Raw genomic sequence first — 15617 nt, 5'->3', positions numbered from 1 at the left:
CTCTTCCCCTCCCTCACCCCTCCACCCCTCCCTCTCCCCTCCGTCCCTCCCTCTACCCTCCACCCCTCCCTCTAGCCTCCACCCTTCCCTCGCCCCTCCAACCCTCCCTCTCCCCTCCGCCCCTCCCTCTCCCCTCCGCCCCTCCCTCTCCCCTCCGCCCCTCCCTCTCCCCTCCGCCCCTCCCTCTCCCCTCCACCCCTCCCTCTCCCCTCCACCCTTCCCTCGCCCCTCCAACCCTCCCTCTCCCCTCCGCCCCTCCCTCCACCCTCCGCCCCTCCCTCTACCCTCCACCCCTCCCTCTCCCCTCCATCTTTCCCTCGCCCCTCCACCCCTCCCTCTCCCCTCCACCCCTCCCTCTCCCCTCCACCCCTCCCTCTCCCCTCCACCCCTCCCTCTCCCCTCCACCCCTCCCTCTCCCCTCCACCCCTCCACTCCCTCGCCCCTCCACCTCTCGCCTCCCTCTCCCCTCCCTCGCCCCTCCCTCTCCCCCGCCCCTCCCTCTCCCCTCGCCCCTCCCTCTCCCCTCCCTCTCCCCTCCCTCACCCCTCCCTCGCCCCTCCCTCGCCCCTCCCTCGCCCCTCCCTCGCCCCTCCCTCGCCCCTCCCTCTCCCCTCCCTTGCCCCTCCCTCTCCCCTCCCTCTCCCTCCCTCACCCCTCCCTCTCCCCTCCCTCACCCGTCCCCCTCCCCTCCTTCGCCCACTCCCCTCCCTTCCCCCCCCACCGCCCCTTCTCCCCTCCGCCCCTCCCCTCCGCCCCTCCCCTCCGCCCCTCCCCTCCCCTCCGCCCCCCCTCCCCTCCCCCTCCTCCCCTCCCCTCCGCCCCCCTCCGCCCCTCCCCTCTGCCCCCCTCCGCCCCTCCCCCTCTGCCCTTTCCCTCCGCCCCGCCCCTCCTCCCCTTCCCTTCCCTCCTCCCTCTCCCTCCGCCCCGCCCTCTCCCCTCTGCCCCGCCCACTCACCTCTGCCCCGCCCACTCCCCTCCTCCCCGCCCTCTCCCCTCCGCCCCGCTCTCTCCCCTCCCCCGCCCTCTCCCCTCCGCCCCCCTCTCCCTTCCGCCCCGCCCTCTCCCCTCCGCCCCGCCCTCTCCCCTCCGCCCCACCCTCTCCCCTCTGCCCCGCCCTCTCCCCTCCGCCCCGCCCACTCCCCTCCGCCCCGCCCTCTCCCCTCCGCACCGCCCTCTCCCCTCCCTCCCTCCCTCTCCCCTCCCTCCCTCCCTCTCCCCTCCGCCCAAACCCCTCCGCCCAAACCCCTCCGCCCCGCCCCTCCCCTCCGCCCCTCCCTCTCCCCTCTGCCCCTCCCTCTCCCCTCTGCCCCTCCCTCTCCCCTCCGCCCCTCCCCTCCGCCCCTCCCTTCCGCCCCTCCCTTCCGCCCCTCCTCTCCTCCCCTCCGCCCCTCTCCTCCGCCCCTCCCCTCCGCCCCTCCCCTCCGCCCCTCCCCTCCGCCCCTCCCCTCCGCCCCTCCCCTCCGCCCCTCCCCTCCGCCCCTCCCCTCCGCCCCTCCCTCTCCCCCGCCCCTCCCTCTCCCCTCGCCCCTCCCTCTCCCCTCCCTCTCCCCTCCCTCTCCCCTCCCTCGCCCCTCCCTCGCCCCTCCCTCGCCCTCCCTCGCCCCTCCCTCGCCCCTCCCTCGCCCCTCCCTCTCCCCTCCCTTGCCCCTCCCTCTCTCCTCCCTCACCCCTTCCTCTCCCCTCCCTCACCCGTCCCCCTCCCCTCCTTCGCCCACTCCCCTCCCTTCCCCCCCCACCGCCCCTTCTCCCCTCCGCCCCTCCCCTCCGCCACTCCCCTCCGCCCCTCCCCCTCTGCCCTTTCCTCCGCCCCGCCCCTCCTCCCCTTCCCTTCCCTCCTCCCTCTCCCCTCCGCCCCGCCCTCTCCCCTCTGCCCCGCCCACTCACCTCTGCCCCGCCCACTCCCCTCCTCCCCGCCCTCTCCCCTCCGCCCCGCTCTCTCCCCTCCCCCGCCCTCTCCCCTCCGCCCCCCTCTCCCTTCCGCCCCGCCCTCTCCCCTCCGCCCCGCCCTCTCCCCTCCGCCCCACCCTCTCCCCTCTGCCCCGCCCTCTCCCCTCCGCCCCGCCCACTCCCCTCCGCCCCGCCCTCTCCCCTCCGCACCGCCCTCTCCCCTCCCTCCCTCCCTCTCCCCTCCCTCCCTCCCTCTCCCCTCCGCCCAAACCCCTCCGCCCAAACCCCTCCGCCCCGCCCCTCCCCTCCGCCCCTCCCTCTCCCCTCTGCCCCTCCCTCTCCCCTCTGCCCCTCCCTCTCCCCTCCGCCCCTCCCCTCCGCCCCTCCCTTCCGCCCCTCCCTTCCGCCCCTCCTCTCCTCCCCTCCGCCCCTCTCCTCCGCCCCTCCCCTCCGCCCCTCCCCTCCGCCCCTCCCCTCCGCCCCTCCCCTCCGCCCCTCCCCTCCGCCCCTCCCCTCCGCCCCTCCCTCTCCCCGCCCCTCCCTCTCCCCGCCCCTCCCTCTCCCCTCGCCCCTCCCTCTCCCCTCCCTCTCCCCTCCCTCTCCCCTCCCTCGCCCCTCCCTCGCCCCTCCCTCGCCCCTCCCTCGCCCCTCCCTCGCCCCTCCCTCGCCCCTCCCTCTCCCCTCCCTTGCCCCTCCCTCTCTCCTCCCTCACCCCTTCCTCTCCCCTCCCTCACCCGTCCCCCTCCCCTCCTTCGCCCACTCCCCTCCCTTCCCCCCCCACCGCCCCTTCTCCCCTCCGCCCCTCCCCTCCGCCCCTCCCCTCCGCCCCTCCCCTCCCCTCCGCCCCCCCTCCCCTCCCCCTCCTCCCCTCCCCTCCCCTCCCCTCCGCCCCCCCTCCCCTCCCCCTCCTCCCCTCCCCTCCGCCCCCCTCCGCCCCTCCCCTCTGCCCCCCTCCGCCCCTCCCCTCTGCCCCCCTCCGCCCCTCCCCCTCTGCCCTTTCCCTCCGCCCCGCCCCTCCTCCCCTCCTCCCTCTCCCCTCCGCCCCGCCCTCTCCCCTCTGCCCCGCCCACTCACCTCTGCCCCGCCCACTCCCCTCCTCCCCTCCGCCCCGCTCTCTCCCCTCCCCCGCCCTCTCCCCTCCGCCCCCCCTCTCCCTTCCGCCCCCCCTCTCCCTTCCGCCCCGCCCTCTCCCCTCCGCCCCACCCTCTCCCCTCCGCCCCACCCTCTCCCCTCTGCCCCGCCCTCTCCCCTCCGCCCCGCCCTCTCCCCTCCGCCCCGCCCTCTCCCCTCCGCCCCGCCCTCTCCCCTCCGCACCGCCCTCTCCCCTCCGCACCGCCCTCTCCCCTCCGCACCGCCCTCTCCCCTCCTCCCTCCCTCTCCCCTCCCTCCCTCCCTCTCCCCTCCGCCCAAACCCCTCCGCCCAAACCCCTCCGCCCCGCCCCTCCCCTCCGCCCCTCCCTCTCCCCTCTGCCCCTCCCTCTCCCCTCTGCCCCTCCCTCTCCCCTCCGCCCCTCCCTTCCGCCCCTCCCTTCCGCCCCTCCTCTCCTCCCCTCCGCCCCTCCCCTCCGCCCCTCCCCTCCGCCCCTCCCCTCCGCCCCTCCCCTCCGCCCCTCCCCTCCGCCCCTCCCCTCCGCCCCTCCCCTCCGCCCCTCCCCTCCGCCCCTCCCCTCCGCCCCTCCCCTCCGCCCCTCCCCTCCGCCCCTCCCCTCCGCCCCTCCCCTCCGCCCCTCCCCTCCGCCCCTCCCCTCCGCCCCTCCCCTCCGCCCCTCCCCTCCGCCCCTCCCCTCCGCCCCTCCCCTCCGCCCCTCCCCTCCGCTCCTCCCCTCCGCCCCTCCCCTCCGCTCCTCCCCTCCGCCTCTCCCTCTCCCCTCTGCCCCCCCTCTCCCCTCTGCCCCTCCCTCTCCCCTCCGCCCCTCCCTCTCCCCTCCGCCCCTCCCTCTCCCCTCCGCCCCTCCCTCTCCCCTCCGCCCCTCCCTCTCCCCTCCGCCCCTCCCTCTCCCCTCCGCCCCTCCCTCTCCCTTCCACCCCCCCTCTCCCCTCCGCCCCTCCCACTCCCCTCCGCCCCTCCCACTCCCCTCCGCCCCTCCCACTCCCCTCCGCCCCTCCCACTCCCCTCCGCCCCTCCCTCTCCCCTCCGCCACTCCCTCTGCCCCTCCGCCACTCCCTCTGACCCTCCCTCGCCACTCCCTCGCCCCGCCACCCCTCCCTCGCCACACGTTCGTATTTCCACCCCATCACCCCTTCTTCGTCCTGCCACTCGTCCTTCGCCCCACCCTTGTACTGCCACCCCTTCACCGCTCTTGCCCTCACCTTCACTCGCGCTCTCACCTCCACTAAGATGCATCTTAAAATTGACTTGTTTGTTTGCGGATGACACAAAAATACACTGAGCGATACTGAGGTCAGGTAGATGGGCAAAAACATGGCAGTTGGAATATAACGTCGGAAAATGTGAAGTTATGCACTTTGGTAGGAAGAATAAAGAAGCTGAATGTTATTGAAATGGAGAAAGACTGCAGAAAGCTGCAGCACCGAGGGAGTTCGGGGTCCTCATGCATAAATCACAAAACGCCAGCATGCAAGTTCAGCAGGTCATCGGGAGAGCAAATGGAATGTTGGCCTTTACCTCAAAGGGACTGGAGAATAAAAATAGGGAAATACTGATAAAACTATACAAATCACTAGTTAGACCACAGCCGGAATACAGTGAATGGTTTTGGTCCCCTTATCTCACGAAAGATATCCCGGCATTGGAGGCAGCCCAGGGAAGGTTCACTTGATCCCGGGACTGGAGGGATTTTGTTATGAGGAGAGGTTGAGTAGGCCGGGGCCTGTACTCATTGGGAGTTTAGAAGAATGTGAGGCGACCTTATTGAGACAGAGAGGATTCTGGGTGGGATTGACGGGGTCGATGCTGAGAGGATGTTTCCTCTTGTGGGAGAGTCTAGGACCAGAGGGCAGAATCTCAGAGTCAGGTCGTCAGGTGGCACGGCAGCACAGTGGTTAGCACTGTTGTTTCACAGCGGCAGGGACCCGGGTTCGATTCCCGGCTTGGGTCACTGTCTGTGTGGAGTTTGCACGTTCTCCCCGTGTCTGCGAGGGTTTCCTCCGGGTGCTCCGGTTTCCTCCCACAAGTCCCGAAAGACGTGCTGTTAGGTGAATTGGAAATTTTGAATTCTCCCTCCGTGTACCCGAACAGGCGCCGGGATGTGGCGACTAGGGGATTTTCACAGTAACTTCACCACAGTGTTAATGTAAGCCTACTTATTATTATTATAATATTTGAGTCAGAGATGAGGAGGAATTTCTTCCGGTGTCTGTATATCTTTGCACCCTGTCGTCGCTCTTTGTGAGTTATTAATGCCGTGTCTCTCTCTCCGGATTGCTGACAGGCGAACGCCGATCCCTCGGTTATCAGCTGCATGCACAACCTCTCTCGTCGCATCGCCATTGTCCTGCAGCACGAAGAGCAGCGTTGCCAATACCTCACCCGGGAGGCCAAACTGATGCTGGCCATTCAGGATGAGGTGTCCACCATGTCTGAGAGTGAGTCCACAGTGAAAACGCCGTCACTTCAATTTTCATGTCTCTCTCTCAGTGGCCCCCATCTCGTTGTCTGTCCCCCTCCCCTCTGTGCGTCCCCCTCCCCTCTGCGCCCCCCTCCCCTCTGTGCGCCCCCCTCCCCTCTGTGCGCCCCCCTCCCCTCTGTGCGCCCCCCTCCCCTCTGTGCGTCCCCCTCCCCTTTGTGCGTCCCCCTCCCCTCTGTGCGTCCCCCTCCCCTCTGTGCGTCCCCCTCCCCTCTGTGCGTCCCCCTCCCCTCTGTGCGTCCCCCTCCCCTCTGTGCGTCCCCCTCCCCTCTGTGTAAAGCTCCCTCTACACTGTCCCCATCAAACACTCCCAGGACAGGTACAGCACGGGGTTAGATACAGAGTAAAGCTCCCTCTACACTGTCCCCATCAAACACTCCCCAGGACAGGTACAGAATGGGGTTAGATCCAGAGTAAAGCTCCCTCTGCACTACCCCCATCAAACACTCCCAGGACAGGTACAGCACGGGGTTAGATACAGAGTAAAGCTCCCTCTACACTGTCCCATCAAACACTCCCAGGACAGGTACAGCACGGGGTTAGATACAGAGTAAAGCTCCCTCTACACTGTCCCCATCAAACACTCCCAGGACAGGTACAGCACGGGGTTAGATACAGAGTAAAGCTCCCTCTACACTGTCCCCATCAAACACTCCCAGGACAGGTACAGCACGGGGTTAGATACAGAGTAAAGCTCCCTCTACACTGTCCCCATCAAACACTCCCAGGACAGGTACAGCACTGGGTTAGATACAGAGTAAAGCTCCCTCTACACTGTCCCCATCAAACACTCCCAGGACAGGTACAGCACGGTGTTAGATACAGAGTAAAGCTCCCTCTACACTGTCCCCATCAAACACTCCCAGGACAGGTACAGCACGGGGTTAGCTCCCTCTATGATCTGGAACATTTGCCTCTCATCGTGTGACCAGGTGTTTTATCTCTTCAGAAACGTTTGATAGCGAGACGAGGAATAAGAAGAGAGAGGAGGTGAACACGTGGCTAAAGGGATGGTGCAGGAGGGAGGGTTTCAGATTTCTGGATAATTGGAGCTCATTCTGGGGTCGGAGGGACCTCTACAAATGGGATGGTCTACACCTGGACCAGAGGGGTACCAATATCCTGGGAGGGCAATTTGCTAATGCTCTTCGGGAGGGTTTAAACTAGTTCAGCAGGGGCTTGGGAACCTGAATTGTAGCTCCAGTATACAGGAGGTTGAGAGTAGTGAGGTCATGAGTAAGGTTTCAAAGTTGCAGGAGTGTACCGGCAGGCAGGAAGGTGGTTTAAAGTGTGTCTTCAATGCCAGGAGCATCCGGAATAAGGTGGGTGAACTTGCGGCATGGGTTCGTACCTGGGTCTTCGATGTTGTGGCCATTTCGGAGACATGGATAGAGCAGGGACAGGAGTGGTTGTTGCAGGTGCCGGGGTTTAGATATTTCAGTAAGCTCAGGGAAGGTGGTAAAAGAGGGGGAGGGGTGGGCATTATTAGTCAAGGACAGTATTACGGTGGCAAAAAGGACGTTTGATGAGGACTCGTCTACTGAGCTAGTATGGGCTGAGGTTAGAAACACGAAAGGAGAGGTCACCCTGTTAGGGGTTTTCTATAGGCCTCCGAAAAGTTCCAGAGATGTAGAGGAAAGGATTGCAAAGATGATTTTGGATAGGAGCGAAAGCAACAGGATAATTGTTATGGGGGACTTTAACTTTCCAAATATTGACTGGAAATGCTATAGTTAGAGTACTTTAGATGGGTCTGTTTTTGTCCAATGTGTGCAGGAGGGTTTCCTGACACAGTATGTAGACATGATGTGGAGAGGCCGGCGTTGGACTGGGGTGAGCACAGTACGAAGTCTTACAACACCAGGTTAAAGTCCAACAGGTTTGTTTCGATGTCACTAGCTTTCGGAGCGCTGCTCCTTCCTCAGGTGAATGAAGAGGTCTGTTCCAGAAACACATATATAGACAAATTCAAAGATGCCAAACAATGCTTGGAATGCGAGCATTAGCAGGTGATTAAATCTTTACAGATCCAGAGATGGGGTAACCCCAGGTTAAAGAGGTGTGAATTGTATCAAGCCAGGACAGTTGGTAGGATTTCGCAGGCCAGATGGTGGGGGATGAATGTAATACGACATGAATCCCAGGTCCCGGTTGAGGCTGCACTCATGTGTGCGGAACTTGGCTATAAGTTTCTGCTCGGCGATTCTGCGTTGTCGCGGGTCCTGAAGGCCGCCTTGGAGAACGCTTACCCGGAGATCAGAGGCTGAATGCCCTTGACTGCTGAAGTGTTCCCCGACTGGAAGGGAACATTCCTGCCTGGTGATTGTTGCGCGATGTCCGTTCATTCGTTGTCGCAGCGTCTGCATGGTCTCGCCAATGTACCACGCTTCGGGACATCCTTTCCTGCAGCGTATGAGGTAGACAACGTTGGCCGAGTCGCACGAGTATGTACCGCGTACCTGGTGGGTGGTGTTCTCACGTGTAATAGTGGTATCCATGTCGATGATCTGGCACGTCTTGCAGAGATTGCCATGACAGGGTTGTGTGGTGAAGTGGTCACTGTTCTGAAGACTGGGTAGTTTGCTGCAAACAATGGTTCGTTTGAGGTTGCGCGGTTGTTTGAAGGCAAGTAGTGGGGGTGTGGGGATGACCTTGGCAAGATGTTCATCGTCATCAATGACGTGTTGAAGGCTGTGAAGAAGATGACGTAGTTTCTCCGCTCCGGGGAAGTACTGGACGACGAAGGGTATTCTGTCGGTTGTGTCCCATGTTTGTCTTCTGAGGAGGTCGGTCCGGTTTTTCGCTGTAGCGCGTTGGAACTGTCGATTTCCAATGATGATCCAGAACATCTCTGGATCTGTAAAGATTTAATCACCTGCTAATGCTCGCATTCCAAGTATTGTTTGGCATCTTTGAATTTTGTCTATATATGTGTTTCTGGAACAGACCTCTTCATTCACCTGAGGAAGGAGTAGCGCTCCGAAAGCTAGTGACATCGAAACAAACCTGTTGGACTTTAACCTGGTGTTGTAAGACTTCGTAGTATGTAGATAGGCCAACGAGAGGCGAGGCCATATTGGATTTGGTACTGGGTAATGAACCAGGACGGTTGTTCGATTTGGAGGTAGGTGAGCACTTTGGTGATCGTGACCACAATTCGATTAAGTTTACTTTAGTGATGGAAAGGGATAGGTATATACCGCAGGGCAAGAGTTATATTTGGGGGAAAGGCAATTATGATGCAATGAGGCAAGACTTAGGATGCATCGGATGGAGAGGAAAACTGCAGGGGACGGGCACAATGGAAATGTGGAGCTTGTTCAAGGAACAGCTACTGCGTGTCCTTGATTAGTATGTACCTGTCAGGCAGGGAGGAAGTGGTCGAGCAAGGGAACCGTGGTTTACTAAAGCAGTCGAAACACTTGTCAAGAGGAAGAAGGAGACTTATGTAAAGATGAGACATGAAGGTTCAGTTAGGACGCTCGAGAGTTACAAGTTAGCTAGGAAGGACCTAAAGAGAGAGCTAAGAAGAGCCAGGAGGGGACACGAGAAGTCTTTGGCAGTAGGATCAAGGATAACCCGAAAGCTTTCTATATGTCAGGAATAAACGAATGACTAGGGTGAGAGTAGGGCCAGTCAAGGACAGTAGTGGGAAGTTGTGCTTGGAGTCCGAGGAGATAGGAGAGGTGCTAAATGAATATTTTTTGTCAGTATTCACACAGGAAAAAGACAATGTTGTCGCGGAGAATACTGAGATTCAGGCTACTAGACTAGAAGGGCTTGAGGTTCATAAGGAGGAGGTGTTAGCAATTCTGGAAAGTGTGAAAATAGATACGTCCCCTGGCCGGGTGGGATTTATCCTAGGATTCTCTGGGAAGCTAGGGAGGAGATTGCTGAGCCTTTGGCTTTGATCTTTAAGTCATCTTTGTCTACAGGAATAGTGCCAGAAGACTGGAGGATAGCAAATGTTGTCCCCTTGTTCAAGAAGGAAAGTAGAGACAACCCCGGTAACTATAGACCAGTGAGCCTTATTTCTGTTGTGGGCAAAATCTTGGAAAGGTTTATAAGAGATAGGATGTATAATCATCTGGAAAGGAATAATTTGATTAGAGATAGTCAACACGGTTTTGTGAAGGGTAGGTCGTGCCTCACAACCCTTGTTGAGTTCTTTGAGAAGGTGACCAAACAGGTGGATGAGGGTAAAGCAGTTGATGTGGTGTATATGGATTTCAGTAAAGCGTTTGATAAGGTTCCCCTCGGTAGGCTACTGCAGAAAATACGGAAGCATGGGATTCAGGGAGATTTAGCAGTTTGGATCAGAAATTGGCTAGCTGGAAGAAGACAAAGGATGGTGGTTGATGGGAAATGTTCAGACTGGAGTCCAGTTACTAGTGGTGTACCACAAGGATCTGTTTTGGGGCCACTGCTGTTTGTCATTTTTATAAATGACCTGGAGGAGGGCGTAGAAGGATGGGTGAGTAAATTTGCAGATGACACTAAAGTCGGTGGAGTTGTGGACAGTGCGGAAGGATGTTGCAAGTTACAGAGGGACATAGATAAGCTGCAGCGCTGGGCTGAGAGGTGGCAAATGGAGTTTAATGCAGAAAAGTGAGAGGTGATTCATTTTGGAAGGAATAACAGGAAGACAGAGTACTGGGCTAATGGTAAGATTCTTGGCAGTGTGGATGAGCAGAGAGATCTCGGTGTCCATGTACATAGATCCCTGAAAGTTGCCACCCAGGTTGAGAGGGTTGTTAAGAAGGCGTAGGGTGTGTTAGCTTTTATTGGTAGAGGGATTGAGTTTAGGAGCCATGAGGTCATGTTGCAGCTGCACAAAACTCTGGTGCGGCCGGATTTGGAGTATTGCGTGCAATTCGGGTCGCCGCATTATAGGAAAGATGTGAAAGCATTGGAAAGGGTGCAGAGGAGATTTACCAGAATGTTGCCTGGTATGGAGGGAAGATCTTATGAGGAAAGGCTGAGGGACTTGAGGCGTTTTCGTTAGAGAGAAGAAGGTTAAGAGGTGACTTAATTGAGGCATACAAGATGATCAGAGGATTGGATAGGGTGGACAGTGAGAGCCTTTTTCCTTGGATGGTGATGTCTAGCAATAGGGGACATAGCTTTAAATTGAGGGGAGATAGATATAAGACAGATGTCAGAGGTAGGTTCTTTACTCAGAGAGTAGTAAGGGCGTGGAATTCCCTGCCTGCAAGAGTAGTGGACTCGCCAACACTAAGGGCATTCAAATGGTCATTGGTCAGACATATGGACGATAAGGGAACAGTGTAGATGGGCTTTAGAGTGGTTTCACAGGTCTGTGCAACATCGAGGGCCGAAGGGCCTGTACTGCGCTGTAATGTTCTGTGTTCTATCAGCAGGACTCTGCAGTTGTCACTCACGCTCCAGGTGACGTTGGTCTTTCATTCTCGTGACCCTCCGAGAGGGAATTTGTCCTCAGCTCCGTCTCTATTGGCCGACCCCCTTATTTTTCAACAGTGACCCTCGAGTTCCATATTCCCCAACAAGAAGAACCCCCCCCACCACACCCACTCTGTCAGGAGCCCACTGCCCCCCACACCCACTCTGCCAAGACCCCCTCCCCCCACACCCACCCTGTCAGGAACCGCCCCCCCCCAACACTCTTGAGCTGGATTCTCCAGCCCCCCGGCCGCTGGTTTGCCGATGGCGCGCCGTCACTGGCGGAGGGATTCTCTACCCCCCCCCGGATGTCAATGGGATTTCTCACTGAAGCCGCCCCACACTGCCGGCAGGAACTCTCAGTCCCAACAGCTGGAGAATTTCAGGCACAGTGGGCGGGATTCTCCGTCTGGGAGACGATGGGCGGGATTCTCCGGCTGGGAGACAATGGGCGGGATTCTCCGGCTGGGAGACAATGGGCGGGATTCTCCGGCTGGGAGACAATGGGCGGGATTCTCCGGCTGGGAGACGATGGGCGGGATTCTCCGGCTGGGAGACGACGGGCGGGATTCTCCGGCTGGGAGACAACGGGCGGGATTCTCCGGCTGGGAGACAATGGGCGGGATTCTCCGGCTGGGAGACGATGGGCGGGATTCTCCGGCTGGGAGACGATGGGCGGGATTCTCCGGCTGGGAGACAACGGGCGGGATTCTCCGGCTGGGAGACAACGGGCGGGATTCTCCGGCTGGGAGACAATGGGCGGGATTCTCAGGCTGGGAGACAATGGGCGGGATTCTCCGGCTGGGAGACGATGGGCGGGATTCTCCGGCTGGGAGACAGTGGGCGGGAATCTCCGGCTGGGAGACAATGGGCGGGATTCTCCGGTTGGGAGCAATGGACGGGATTCTCCGCTTGGGAGACGATGGACGGGATTCTCCGGCTGGGAGACGATGGACGGGATTCTCCGGCTGGGAGACAATGGGCGGGATTCTCCGGCTGGGAGACAATGGGCGGATTCTCCGGCTGGGAGACAATGGGCGGGAATCTCCGGCTGGGAGACAATGGGCGGGATTCTCCGGTTGGGAGCAATGGACGGGATTCTCCGCTTGGGAGACGATGGACGGGATTCTCCGGCTGGGAGACGATGGACGGGATTCTCCGGTTGGGAACAATGGGCGGGATTCTCCGGTTGGGAGCAATGGACGGGATTCTCCGCTTGGGAGACGATGGACGGGATTCTCCGGCTGGGAGACGATGGACGGGATTCTCCGGCTGGGATACGATGGGAGGGATTCTCCGGTTGGGAGACGATGGACGGGATTCTCCGGTTGGGAACAATGGGCGGGATTCTCCGGCTGGGAGACGATGGGCGGGATTCTCCGGCTGGGAGACGATGGGCGGGATTCTCCAGTTGGGAACAATGGGCGGGATTCTCCGGTTGGGAGACGATGGGCGGGATTCTCCGGCTGGGAGACGATGGACGGGATTCTCCGGTTGGGAACAATGGACGGGATTCTCCGGTTGGGAACAATGGGCGGGATTCTCCGGCTGGGAGACGATGGGCGGGATTCTCCGGCTGGGAGACGATGGGTGGGATTCTCCGGCTGGGAGACGATGGGCGGGATTCTCCGGCTGGGAGACAATGGGCTGGATTCTCCGGCTGGGAGACAATGGGCGGGATTCTCCGGCTGGGAGACGATGGGCTGGATTCTCCGGCTGGGAGACGACGGGCGGGATTCTCCGGCTGGGAGACAATGGGCTGGATTCTCCGGCTGGGAGACAATGGGCTGGATTCTCCGGCTGGGAGACGATGGGCGGGATTCTCCGGCTGGGAGACAATGGGCGGGATTCTCCGGCTGGGAGACAATGGGCTGGATTCTCCGGCTGGGAGACAGTGGGCGGGATTCTCCGGCTGGGAGACGACGGGCGGGATTCTCCGGCTGGGAGACGACGGGCGGGATTCTCCGGCTGGGGGACAATGGGCTGGATTCTCCGGCTGGGAGACAATGGGCTGGATTCTCCGGCTGGGAGACGATGGGCGGGATTCTCCGGCTGGGAGACAATGGGCGGGATTCTCCGGCTGGGAGACGATGGGCGGGATTCTCCGGCTGGGAGACGATGGGCGGGATTCTCCGGCTGGGAGACGATGGGCGCGATTCTCCGGCTGGGAGACAATGGGAGGGATTTTCTGGTCGGCGATGCCGAAATCGCCCGCGGCGATAGGCCGGAGAATTACTGTTTGCGCCGAAATCGGGGGCGGCACCCCTTTTGCGCCCCGAAATGGCGTTCCCGAAGAGTACGCCACACGGCCTCAGGACATCACCTGAGGCCCGCTCCCGATGGGCGGAGTTCCCGACGCGTGGAACACTTATCCTTTTTTTTCATGGCCTGCGGACTGTGGCCTGCGGCGCTACAGTTTGGGGGGGGGGGGTTTCTGCTGGCAGGGGGCCTTCGCCGGGTGATGGGGGGACTCGGGGGGGGGGGGGGGGGGGGGGGGGGGGGCGGGGTGGTGGACCAGGGTGTGGCGAGGCAGGTTACAAGGGGGCAGTTTTTTGCCGGCTGGGTCCGCTCGCGGCCGGCACCATATTGCACGCCGCGGCCGCTGCCGACCACCGCCCTGCGCATGCGCAGCTATGGACCCGGCAATTCTTCGGCCATATCCGCAGGTAAAGCCAGGGGCTTCCCGCTGCGCGGTTGCTCGCCCCCCACTGGACGGAGGATCGGTGCCACTGACCTTTATGAGTGCAGCACCACAGTTCCCACACCGGCATCAGCACTTCAGAATCCAGCCCTGTGTTCTCCCGCTGGAGCAGTAGCTCTACGATCCCCTTAAAGCCGTGAAGCAGGATGCAATTCCCTATCCCTTGCCATGCCCCCCCCTCCCCGCCCTGCGCACCGCACAGCAGCCTCGTACCAGATTGCCTGGGTGCGCCCCCCCTCCCCCATCCCCTCCAAGTACGGGGGTGACCTGGCACGACCCCCCCCCCCCCCCCCCCCCCCCCCAAGGGATTCCTGGAACAGGGGGGGAGCCTCCACAGGGACCCCCTGCCGCAGGAACCCCCCTACTCAGACGACCAGCCCCCTCCAGAAAAGAGACCCCTCTCCGGAAGCTAGAGAGCGGTCCAGACAGGGGTTGCGGGAAGCATTATAGCTGGAATATGTGTACCTTGCAGCTCCAGGTGTCCACCCCTCGAAGGAAGGTGAGCAGCTGTGCCTGCCTCCGGTTCCCACAGATATACCGTCTGCAATACATTCCTGGCTTTCGAATCGTGGTTTGTGAGTGACAGCTCTGCCACTTTGATCCATTCATCTCTATTCTGGCTTCAGCGGCCTAAGTGGTGAAATCCCAATGTTTGTAAACATTGCCCATGGGGTAAGTGCAGTGAAATCACATGCTTGAGTGATTGGAATGCACTTAGTGCAACTTACATCTCTTTGACGTGGGCAATGTTTACAACCCTTTCCTCATAAGGTAACCTGCCCGATCCTGGTACGAGTCTGGTCAACCTTCTTCCAACTGTTTTCAATGTGTTTACATCCTTAAGTAAGGAGACAGATAATGTACAGAGAACTTCAGATGTGGTCACGTGTTGATGTAAATGCATTTTCTCTCTGCTTTCTCCTGGTAGGCGATGACTCCCAGTCACCGTTCCATCACATTCTGCCCAAGTGCAAGCTCGCTTCTGATCTGAAGCAAGCGTTTGACAGGTGAGGTGGGCAGCTCTGTCCTGAATTATGCCATTTAAAAAAATATATATACTATACGCATCTGGAACTATTTTCCTTCCGCTACCAAAGGAGTCCTTCTCTCTGGAGTTTAGAGTCATCTACCCCCTCTCCTGACTGGCTAGCTATCAATTGGAGGCTTTGGAAAGCGGGCCTGTGCCTCTTGTGTTGCCTCTGTGCCCACGCCCCCCCCCCAATACGCCCTCTATACCATCCGTTGGGTGTGAAGAGCGATCGCTCACTTGAAACCCATTGCGTTGAGGCGCTCCCTTGGCGCCTACCTTCCGACAGTGCAGCGCTCCCTCAGCACTGATCCTCTGACAGTGCGGCGCTCCCTCAGCACTGATCCTCTGACAGTGCGGCGCTCCCTCAGCACTGACCCTCTGACAGTGCGGCGCTCCCTCAGCACTGACCCTCCGACAGTGCAGCGCTCCCTCAGCACTGACTCTCCGACAGGGCGGCGCTCCCTCAGCACAGAGCCTCCGACAGTGCGGCGCTCCCTCGATGCTGACCCTCCAACAGTGCACTGGTGCTCCCTCAGCATCAACCCTTCGACAGTGCTGCGGTCCTTCAGCATCGACCCTCCGACAGTGCGGCGCTCCCTCAGCACTGACATTCCGACAGTGCGGCGCTCCCTCAGCACTGACCCTCCGACAGTGCAGCACTCCCTCAGCACTGACCCTCCGACAGTGCGGCGCTCCCTCAGCACTGACCCTCCGACAGTGCGGCGCTCCCTCAGCACTGACCCTCCGACAGTGCGGTGCTCCCTCAGCACTGACCCTCTGACAGAGCGGCGCTCCCTCAGCTCTGACCCTCTGACAGTGCAGCGCTCCCTCAGCACTGACTCTCCGACAGGGCGGCGCTCCCTCAGCACAGAGCCTCCGACAGTGCGGCGCTCCCTCGATGCTGACCCTCCAACAGTGCACTGGTGCTCCCTCAGCATCAACCCTTCGACAGTGCTGCGGTCCTTCAGCATCGACCCTCCGACAGTGCGGC

General features: G+C 60.8%; 2 protein-coding genes across 2 annotated transcripts in view; one reads left to right on the top strand and one right to left on the bottom strand.

Annotated features, from left to right (window-relative positions):
* Window positions 1-14607, top strand: part of nprl3 (NPR3-like, GATOR1 complex subunit) — a 114889-nt gene extending 100282 nt beyond the window's left edge. The window contains exons 6-7 of the mRNA XM_072487989.1: window positions 5280-5433; window positions 14525-14607. Coding sequence (XP_072344090.1) covers window positions 5280-5433; window positions 14525-14607 — 237 coding nt within the window. The remainder of the gene's footprint in view (window positions 1-5279; window positions 5434-14524) is intronic.
* Window positions 14608-14722: 115 nt separating this feature from the next.
* LOC140399458 (interleukin-1 receptor-associated kinase 1-like) overlaps window positions 14723-15617 on the bottom strand; it is a 34956-nt gene continuing 34061 nt past the window's right edge. The window contains exon 5 of the mRNA XM_072489034.1: window positions 14723-14746. Coding sequence (XP_072345135.1) covers window positions 14723-14746 — 24 coding nt within the window. The remainder of the gene's footprint in view (window positions 14747-15617) is intronic.

This window comes from Scyliorhinus torazame, chromosome 22, assembly GCF_047496885.1.
Source record: "Scyliorhinus torazame isolate Kashiwa2021f chromosome 22, sScyTor2.1, whole genome shotgun sequence".
Classification (NCBI taxonomy): Eukaryota; Metazoa; Chordata; class Chondrichthyes; order Carcharhiniformes; family Scyliorhinidae; genus Scyliorhinus; species Scyliorhinus torazame.
This window is presented reverse-complemented; position numbering and strand designations above follow the sequence as displayed.